The sequence below is a fragment of the Solanum dulcamara genome, chromosome 11 (assembly GCF_947179165.1).
Source record: "Solanum dulcamara chromosome 11, daSolDulc1.2, whole genome shotgun sequence".
Classification (NCBI taxonomy): domain Eukaryota; kingdom Viridiplantae; phylum Streptophyta; class Magnoliopsida; order Solanales; family Solanaceae; genus Solanum; species Solanum dulcamara.
In genome coordinates this window covers 60,452,141-60,462,989 of record NC_077247.1, presented here as the reverse complement: position 1 = coordinate 60,462,989, position 10,849 = coordinate 60,452,141, and the positions used below count along the sequence as shown (strand labels likewise).

At 35.3% G+C, this 10,849-nt stretch overlaps 2 protein-coding genes and 1 pseudogene across 2 annotated transcripts; all 3 read left to right on the top strand.

Moving 5' to 3' along the window:
- Positions 1-827: 827 nt before the first annotated feature.
- On the top strand, positions 828-3,734 carry LOC129873158 (uncharacterized). The gene is made up of 5 exons (XM_055948191.1): positions 828-1,150; positions 1,302-1,351; positions 2,274-2,397; positions 2,487-2,594; positions 2,948-3,734. The coding sequence occupies exons 1-5, from the start codon at positions 988-990 to the stop codon at positions 3,562-3,564; spliced, it is 1,062 nt and encodes a 353-aa protein (XP_055804166.1). The 5' UTR covers positions 828-987; the 3' UTR covers positions 3,565-3,734.
- Positions 3,735-4,256: 522 nt separating this feature from the next.
- On the top strand, positions 4,257-7,216 carry LOC129873156 (uncharacterized). The gene is made up of 5 exons (XM_055948190.1): positions 4,257-4,732; positions 5,095-5,144; positions 6,054-6,177; positions 6,274-6,381; positions 6,480-7,216. The coding sequence occupies exons 1-5, from the start codon at positions 4,447-4,449 to the stop codon at positions 7,106-7,108; spliced, it is 1,197 nt and encodes a 398-aa protein (XP_055804165.1). The 5' UTR covers positions 4,257-4,446; the 3' UTR covers positions 7,109-7,216.
- Positions 7,217-8,309: 1,093 nt separating this feature from the next.
- LOC129874155 (uncharacterized) lies at positions 8,310-9,843 on the top strand (annotated as a pseudogene).
- The last annotated feature ends 1,006 nt before the right edge of the window (positions 9,844-10,849 follow it).

The window sequence follows — 10,849 nt, the reverse complement described above, 5'->3', positions numbered from 1 at the left end:
AATTTTTCGAGGTCCGGAGGTGGGTCCCACCCCATTTCGTTTTTGTGACTAAAATGCCCTTCTTTGAGATAATGATTACTAGGGTTTGAGAGCATATGAGGCCTCGATGGATTCCTAGATTTGAGGCTTAGTAAATTTCTGTGGTCTAGAGATCTCGTGATTAGTAATTAGATTAGGGTTTTGGGATCTCCTTAAAATCCCACATTTTCTTCAAAATTCCATTCTCTTTTCAACATTGTCTAACCGTTCAAGCAAAATCAAGAGAAAATACAGTTAAGAAGACAAGAAGCTGAGGTAAAATCACACCTTTGTCATCATCAGACGGTCGTTTTAGGCTTTAGGTTATGTCCTACATTCACTTATTTTCTATTTGATTTAGTAAAACAAACGGCGCGGGTGGCTTTTGCCCTATGCGGGTCGGGTCGGGTTGGAGTCTTGGCGGCGGCGGTGGTGGCCTGGGGGGATCCCTATTAGTTTGAATCTCATCTTTTGGTCAAAGTATTTCTTTTTAGATGTAGTGTTTATTGCTTTGTTTTCTTAGTAAACATGGTACATTAATTCATACTTTATCCAATTAACTAAATTTATGACTGATGGTGTTCTGTACATAGTAAAGTTGAATATTATGACTTACTGATAGTATAATTCTATTTTACACTATGAATGAATTTAGTAGAATTGAAGAAATGCAGAGTCATGTGATTGATTTTAATATCTTTTATGATAAGACTGATGGCAACTTGTATGCCATTGGTGTTATCTACAAGTCAACACAAACGGCTAAATTTGCATTAAACTATACATAAAACAACTTACCTCTGTGTAAATTCAAGACTCTACACACATCATTGTCAGCTGACAAAGTCTTCTTTTGTGCACATGCCTTAATAATCTTTTCTATAATAAGACCAGAAGATTCCATATCTTACTCAAAGCTGTTATCAAGACACACCCACACTCTGAACCACTAGAGAGAGTTGACTGACTATGTCTTTCAAGATTAATCTGTTGATCTGTTTTTTCATTCTTCATCTATGGGCTGCTACAGGACACAAGATTGGAATTTATGAGATCAAGAAAGGAGATTTCTCTGTTAAGGTCACTAATTATGGTGCCAGAATCATCTCTGTTCTTCTTCCTGATAAGAATGGTATGTTCTCTGTCTTTTGCATAATCAATTTGGAGGTGGATTCTAGATTTGAGTTTGATGAGTTGTATTTTCATGGTTCTTGATACTGAACTGTCCTATCTGATCTTGCTTCAACCTTCTTGATGTGTTGTGTTGTCTTGTTCCTTTCCAGGAAAACTAGGTGATATTGTTCTTGGATATGACACCATTGAGGAATACGTGGTTAGTTCACTTTGTTCTTTTCTTAGAACTTCTTATTGTTCATCATTTTCTCATTAGGGAAAAAGACAAACAGAGAAACAGTAGAGATAAACTTTTGTGGGATTAACAGAATTGTTTTGTTTGACACAGTGTCTAATTGTAGCTCTTTCCCAAAAAGACCGCGTTTTAATCTATAATTTGTAATAACCTATATCCCCATTTTTTGGGACTAATGTGAAGAAATTTAGACAGGAGAAAAGTGGAGATGGATGATTCTAATTGTCTCTGGATTTAATGCACTCTCTGTAGTTTGAACATCAGATTTAGGTAAATTGTAAAAACTCTCCTCTTGTTTCTTTTCCAAAATAAAAACTTGGGCCTAATGTTCAAGAAGTTTTCAGTAAAACAAATTCATAGTGCAGAACTATGATTCTGTTGTCCCTATGCCATTTTAGTGCACTGCACACTAAAAAGTATGCTTAGCCAAGCTGGCTGACACTATGAACATTCACAATGGGGGTGGACCATCATTAGACATAATTATGTCTGTTTCATCATTTGAGCCTTTAGGTAGCTAAAAGTAACTCATTTTTCTTATGCCTTATTTTTGTGTTTGTATTTGTTTAACCTAACAGTGCCCCATATTGAATACATAAAGGCATCCAAAAGGATGTCTGATTTTCGGATACTCCACCTAGTGCATTTAAGTTTTACATTTGATACATTATCTCATATGACATAAAAACCAACATTTGGCAAGCTCATTTTAACAGGTTTCATGTGTGACTCAATAATGTCATACTCTAAGTTAGTAGATGGGGCATAAAGAATGTCAAATTTCGAAATTCTTTCCAAGAAATTAATGGATGAGAATATGGAATCAGCCGCTTGATACTTTACAAATATATATAGGAATAAACAAATGTGAAAAACTTTTGTGCAGAATGATACAAGTTCTTTTGGAGCTATAGTTGGAAGAGTTGCTAACCGGATTGGTGGTGCTCGATTTACTCTGAATGGAACCCTTTACAAGCTTATCGCCAATGATGGCGAAAACACACTGCATGGTATCCTCTCTAGATTTGCTTTCTCTTCCAATTTCACTTCCATAATACCCAAATTTCCTTCCTCTTATGTAAAAACTTGAATAATGTAGGTGGCCCTAAAGGATTCAGCCATGTTGTTTGGAAGGTGAGCAAGTACAAGAAAGATGGTCCCCATCCTCGCATAACTTTAACCTACCACAGTTCTGATGGTGAAGAAGGTGAATAGATTGCTTGGTTGTTCCACAAGACAATCACATACTCCCTTCATTTTAATTTATTTATCTTGCTTTCCATTTTAGTATGATTAAAAAAAGAACGTCTTTTTCTTTCGACAACTCTTTAATTCTAATATTCCACATGGCATGCTTAAAGCTACAAGATTAAAAGGCTTTTAGTACATTCTACATATCTTTAGTTTAAGGCCACATGATTAAAAAAATTGTTTATTTTCTTAAACTTTCTGTCAAGCCAAAACCACATAAACAAATTTGTTTATTGAAATGGATGAAGTAATTAATTTCCTTTCGAAGAACTTTCTGAATTGAATGAAATCCATTGTCTTTTTTTGTAGGATTTCCTGGTGATCTTTTTGCCTCTGTTACCTATGCATTGGAAGACCCGTACAAGCTTAGTGTGGTAATGAAGGCAAAAGCTCTAAACAAGGCCACTCCAGTTAACTTGGCTCAACACACTTATTGGAACCTTGGTGGACACAACAGTGGCGATATTTTGTCCAACGATATTCAAATCTTTGCTTCACACATCACCCTATTAGATCAACATCTCATTCCAACTGGAGAAATAGCCCCTGTCAAGAACACGCCTTATGATTTCCTTAAACCCCGTAAAGTTGGGAGCCAGTTCAAGAAACTCCAAAATGGATATGACATCAACTATCCACTAGACAGCACTGAAAAACTGAAGCCCACGGCAATAGTTCATGATAAAAAGTCAGGAAGAGTGATGACTTTACAAACAACCGCACCTGGTGTCCAATTATACACTGCAAACACCCTTGTAAAGAAGGGGAAAGGTGGATTTGTCTATCAGCCTTATTCAGCCGTGTGTTTGGAGACTCAAGGGTTCCCGGATGCTGTGAATCACCCAAATTTCCCATCAACAATTGTTACTCCGGAAAATCCCTACTTTCACAAAATGCTGTTTACGTTCTCAATTAAGAAATACTAGAATGATGTATGTTCTATCAAGGTTATATGTCCTTTGCGACAAATAAAACACCTGGCATTCTGATTCAATACAGTTTTGCTTGGCTGGAGTTTCCTAAAAGCTGTTCTCAAACATGTTTGGTGAGTGTTTGCATGTGGACTCATTGTTTTTGGAGCGAAAGTTTTGTTTCTTTTCTTGTTGCTCAGACTCTCCAAGATTTTTGCCACACACATGTTTGATTCTCCAAAATGCACTTCTTTTGGAGTATCTAACCCACATCTGTCGACATTTTTGAAGAGCCCAGAAACACAATTTTTCTTAAAACAAATTTAAGTTTGTACCTCTATTGCTTTAGGTTAATAGTTTCCATTGAGTTCTCTAATCACATTACTCCTTATAAATAGTTAGCAATTTCATATAATATTTACTTATTTAGAATCAAAATGTTATCACTACCATTATAAATAACTCTCGAAAAAAACAAATGTGTGCAATCCATCACTGTCAATTTTTAGCCCTGGTGTCAATATTGGGATGAAAAGTTAATCTCGTCACTGTTTGATTGGAGTGTCAAAATTAAAAATTGGTTATTAATTTTAAGGGACCACTTGTATTTGGCCTTAAATAATTGGAATGGCTAACTTATGAATCCAGCGTATCCATAAAGTCAATTTTTTATTTAAATCACGTATGAATCAGTTATTATTATATATTAATTTTTTAGGATGATAGAAATTTTAAATTTTAAATTCGTCTATTTCAACTAATTATCTATCAAGTTAACAACCGCACACTCATCAATGTTGATATTCACGTGAGTTAATATCCACGCAGCTGACAAGTTCTGATTTGTGCACATGCAAACTGCAATTAATAAACTTTTTCATAATAAGGCAAATAATAATGTTACCATTCTCAAAAGAAAAAACAATAAGGCCAAAGATATTGGAGGAGTGCACATATTCAAGGCTGAACAAGCTGTCACTCAGACAATCTCAAGTCTCACTAGAGTTGACTATGCCTTCAAAGATTAATTTGTTGATCTGTTTATTCATTCTTCATCTGTGGGCTGCCATTAGTGTTGCAGGCCAAAATATAGGGGTCTATGAGATCAAGAAAGGAGATTTCTCTGTAAAGGTCACCAATTATGGTGCCAGAATCATCTCTGTTTTTCTTCCTGATAAGAATGGCATGTACTCTGTCTTTCACATTATCAATTAGAGGCGGATTCAATATTTAAATTTGATGAATTTTTTTTAAGGTTTCTTGGTAATGAACTTATTCTACATATGAAATTATGGGTACAAAATTTAGTATTTGTTGAAATTTTAGTGTTTTTTTTTCACATTTATATTTATGTTGTGTGTTGAAAATACCGTTCCATCGAACACATAGTACATAGGTTGCATCTGCTCTCTGAATCAAACTTATTTTTTATGGAAAACATGTTCCAATCTGATCTTGTTTCAACTTTCTTGATGTGTATGTGTTAACTGTTTTTTTCTGTTCCTTAGAAATCAGTCTTATAGTCTCTTGCTGATCCCTTTGCAGGAGAAATAGGTGATGTTGTTCTTGGATATGAAACAATTGAGGAATACAAGGTTAGTTCACTTTGTTCTAGTTTAATGATCTATCAGAATTTGCTCCTTATTAAAAACTTTTTAGTTCATTTTCTCTTTTCTTTGATTGGAACTGTTGTTCTCTGTGAGTCAATAGCAATTGTGCCATGTCAAAATTCATAGCCAATTATGAACCAAAACAATTGTGGGATTACCAGTTTTTTACTTGACACTGTCTAATGGTAGCTCTTTCCTGACAAAAACTGCTTCTCTAGCCTATACTATGTGACATAAAAGCTTCCATCTTATGGACTGATGTGTAGTACATTGAAGGAAATTTAGACTGGCAAAAAGTTCTCTGCTCCTTCGGAGTTATATATTCTAATTCTCTCTGGATTTAATGACTCTACTTAGTTTGAACATCAAATTTAGGTAATTGTAAAAACTCCTCTTGGTTCTTTTCTTATATGAAAATTTGGGCCTAATTTAACTAAAATTTCCGACGAAACACATTCAACAATCATAGTAATAGTACAGAACTATGATTCTGTTTCTACGTCGTTTTAGCACACTGCACGATAAAATGTATGCTTATCTGAGATGGTTGCTTGTTTTGAAGCATCTCTTAGTGGACCATCATAGTTATATCAATGCTCCTCTGCAGTGTTGTAATGCTTTTATGGCTCATAGGATGCGCCTTCGCTTAATACCAACCATATCCCTTCATTGCTCTTATTTGTGTGTTTGTTTCAACGCAACTGAAAGTCTCCCTTGCATTAAGGTTTTAGAATGCAGAGCACGACTATTTCACATTGGAGCCAGATCAACTCTTGGAATGAGAAAGTTTTGAACTTAATAATGTCCCGTTTTAAATTCAAGTCTTCTATGGAAAGAGTCGTTTGATAGGTTGAAATCTTCTTACACATAAAATATGATAGTATTTTTGTGCAGAATGATACCACTTCTTTTGGAGCACTACTTGGAAGGGTTGCTAACCGGATTGGTGGTGCTCAATTTACTTTGAATGGAACACTGTATAAGCTTGTTGCCAATGATGGTCCAAACTCACTGCACGGTATCCTCATTACAATTTTCTTTTAGCTTTGCTTTCTCTTTCACTTTCACCTCCATATACCCCACACTCCTTCCTCTTAGAACTTCAAAAATATAGGAGGCGTTAAAGGATTTAGCCGTGTTGTTTGGAATGTTAGCAAGTACCAGCAAGATGGTCCCTATCCTCACATTACTTTAATCTACCATAGTGTTGATGGTGAAGAAGGTACATCTGCTTTGTTATTCCACAAAACAATTACAGTGATTGATTTCCTTTTGAAGATACATTATGAATTGAAAAAAATCCATTGTTTTCTTTTGTAGGATTTCCTGGTGATCTTCTTGTCTCTGTTACCTATGCATTGAAAGACCCTTACAAGCTTAGTGTGGTAATGAAGGTAAAATCTCTGAACAAGGCCACTCCAGTTAACTTGGCTCAACACAGTTATTGGAACCTTGGTGGACATAACAGTGGCGATATCTTGTCCAACGTTGTTCAAATCTTTGCGTCACACATCACTCCAGTAGACACGTACCTCATTCCTACAGGTGAAATTTCTTCTGTCAAGAACACGCCCTATGATTTCCTTAAACCCCGTAAAGTGGGGAGCCAGATCGAGGAACTCCCAAGTGGATATGACATCAACTATGTACTCGACAGCACTGACAAAATGAAGCCCGTGGCAATAGTTCAGGATGAAAAGTCAGGAAGAGTGATGAACGTAGAAGCGTCTGCACCTGGTGTCCAATTCTACACTGCAAACTCCCTTAATCAGAAGGGGAAAAGTGGATATATGTATCAGCCTCATGCAGCATTGTGTTTTGAGACTCAAGGGTTCCCCGACGCTGTGAATCACCCAAATTTCCCATCAACAATTGTGACTCCAGCAAAGGCCTACGTTCACAAAATGTTGTATACATTCTCAATCATGAAATACTGGAATTCTTTTTAGTTTTCTCCACCATCGTTTGTGTCTGTAGTATCTTCTGCATAAAATTAATATTTCTGTCAAGGTTATATGTTCTTTATGACAAATAAAACATCTGACATTTTGACTCAATACACTTGTTTCTTGATGGAGTTTTCAAAGAACTGTTTTCAGACATGTTTAGTGAGTGTTCAAATGTTTTTGGAGTGGATAGTCTTGTATGTTTTTTTCCTTTCCGGAACAAATCAAAACTTGTTTTACTTAGCAGTCTACGTTGAGGGGACTGAACAATGCTAAACCATAAATTGGAATGGGTGTGACTCTGATACATGATAGAAAATGTATTTTGGGCTTAATTCAACCAAGGAGCTAGTTCACGAGGTAAGGATTTTCAAGAGCAAGAGTACAAGATTATATAAAGAGTTCAAATTTCCTCATCCCACCGACATGGACTCAACACAACTCAAGGCCTCCTTTTATAGTCGTTGATTTGAGTGATTCAACGAACGAAGCTATGAACTCTGTATCGAGGTCGAGTCCATTTTTGTTTCCATTTAAACTCTACTGTGTGAAATTAACACCTTTTAATGAGGTTGAAGGGACAAAACTGGAAACTAAATTTAGGGGCAATTAAAAAGTTGAATTCACGAAATGGTGGATCATGTGATTGAGTTCAATATATCTTTTAAGCCATAAAATTCTCCCTTAGTTTTTAATTATCTCCAGAAAATAAGTATCACGCTAACGTGGGTGCCAATTTTTTTAATTTACAAGTCAGCATAAACAGCTACTTCTTTATGTAACAATACATAAAATAATGGAACAGCTAACTTGACTCTCAATCTTAATACCATTGTCAATTTTTAATGTAGTTTTCTCATTTTTGCGCACATTATTTGACAGACAAGTTCTTTTCTTTCTCACACGCACATAATAAGCTAATCCCAATTATAGCACCACTTGAATTGGAGAAGCACATAATAAAAGTTTGATGTAGCTGTCATTAAAAAACACTGAAATTTTCTTTCCTGCACTATTTTTTTTACTATAATAAGTTAGTTTTAGGATGAATCTATTTTTTTGAATTTTAAATTTTTATTAATTTGTTGAGATATTTTATTATTTTTTTGAATTTTTTTAATGTATGTTTTTAAGTTAGCTATTTGAAGTTGTGCTTAATAAAACTATGAACAGACAATTTCAGTCAAAACCAAAGGAGTTGACTATGTCTTCAAAGGTTTTTAGTGTGTTGATCTGTTTGTTCATTCTTCATTTGTTGGCTGCTGGTAGTGTTGCAGTCTGCAAGATAGGGATCTATGAGATAAAAAAGGAGATTTCTCTGTTAAGATTACCAATTATGGGGCTAGAATCATCTCTGTTTTTCTTCCTGATAAGAATGGTATGTGCTCTGTCTATACCTAATCAATCCTATATTTTCGTAAATTTATTCCTATTTTTACATATGTTTTTGTTTCAATTTTCTTGAATTGTATTTGTTTTTTGCGTGTTCCTGAAGAAATCAGTCTTAATCTTGTCTTGCTCCTTTTCCAGGAAAAATAGATGATGTTGTTCTTGGATATGACACCATCAAGGAATACATTGTTAGTTCACTCTCTCCATTGTATTTAATAGATCATGTTGTTATTAGTCTACCCTTAACGCGCACGAAGCATCCCACGTTACTCATAAACTTATACAAAAGTGATTGTGTGCAAAACGAAACACCTTATTTCGGAGCCCTACTTGGTAGGGTTGTTAGCCGGATTGCTGGTGCTCAATTTACTTTGGATGGAACCCTTTATAAGCTTGTCCCTAATGAAGGCAATAACACAATTCATGGTACTCTCAGTATACATTCCCTTTTACCTATGCTTCTCTTACATTTGCCTCCAAATTTCCTTTCTCTAATGTAATTAAAATACAGGTGGCCCTAAAGGATTTAGCTTTGTTGTTTGGAAGGTGAGCGAATACGTGCAAGATGGTCCATGTCCTCACATAACTCTAACCTACCACAGTGCTGATGGCGAAGAAGGTAAATCTAGTGTCTATATTTGAAATGATGATTCATGTCCATTAATTGCTTTCTTATGTGTAGGCTTTCCTGGTGATGTTCTTGTCTCTGTTACCTATTCATTGAAAGATCCTTACAAACTTAGTGTCGAATTTAAGGCAAAATCACTGAACAAGGCCACTCCGATTAACCTATCTCACCACCCTTACTGGAACCTCGGTGGTCACAACAGTGATGACGTCTTGTCCCAACTTGTTCAAATCTATGCATCACACATCACCACAGTTGATGAACAGCTCATTCCTACAGGCGAAATTTCCCTTGTCAAGAACACGCCCTATGACTTCCTTAAACCTCGTAAGGTGGGGAGCAGGATCGATAAAGTCCAAATTGGATATGACAGAAACTATGTACTGGACAGCAATAAAAAATTGAAACCAGTGGCAATAGTTTATGATAGTAATTCAGGAAGAGTGATGGATATACACCCGACTGCGCCTTGTGTGCATTTCTGCACTGCAAATTGGATCATTAATGTAAAAGGGAGAGGTGGATTTGTGTATCAGCCTCGTTCAGCAATGTCTTTGGAGACTCAAGGGTACCCTGACGCTGTGAATCACCCAAATTTCCCGTCCACAATTGTGAATCCAGGAAAGACTTACGCCCACTCTGTGTTGTATACCTTCTCCATCAACAAATACTAGAAGACTTGGCTTGTGTACTGTCCTCTTAGTAATATTGTCTACTTGAATTGATTTTTGTATCAAGCTTATATGTTCTGTGAAAAGCAAAACGTAAGGAGGTTGGCATACCTGTTTACATGGCGCACTAATGGGAAAACCGTGCAATTAAATGATGGTAGTATCTATTTTGGGCCAAGTTTACATGGTTTTCCTTAAAATCATTAAAAATATTCAATGTCTTATAAATAGCTCATTTTTCTTTTCAGCCATCAATATGGACACATCCAACAAAATGTGCCTTATATAACCGCTATAACTGCAAATATTGAAACCTTTACTGAGTCCTCCCGTTATGGCCTCATTGTGCTAATTAGTTCACACTTATCGCAGCACATGAAGTGCATTGCTCAATATGTATATCACACTTTGGGAGTCGTTTCGTAGGATGTATATAAAAATCTAATACATGTATTAACTTAGATACTATTTAATTCATTATTGATTGGGTCTTGAGCTTATGTTTAACTAATACATATACACAACATTCAGTATTATAGAGTGTATAACAAATACATATTAAATCCTGTTATTAGCAATACATGGACTATTAACACATGAATTAACATGTGTAAAGATAGAATTACTCTTAATACACCAATTCACCAAACCAAACAATAAATCGGAAATAGTCCTATCATAACTAATCCCAACATTATTAATACATCTTATTCAATATATTATTTTTATACAATCTACCGAACTCACATATTTATGCTGTAAGTTCTTCTGATCCGGAAAACACTTAACGCAACCCAAAGGCTACATTATGAAATACACACGATGTTTGCTAATGCGGTTGAAGTGCCAAAATTTAAATCACTCCAACGTGGGTACCATTTTTGGTATTTAAGAGTCAATACAAATTACTTTCTGCGATTAATTATCTATATCTACACTATTATTAAAAGAGAAATATCTATAGACAAGTTAACAAAATTTGACAACAATGTTTTTAAATTTCACCCACTTTCAATATTAAATTTTAAGTCAATTTTTTTAAATTTAAATTAC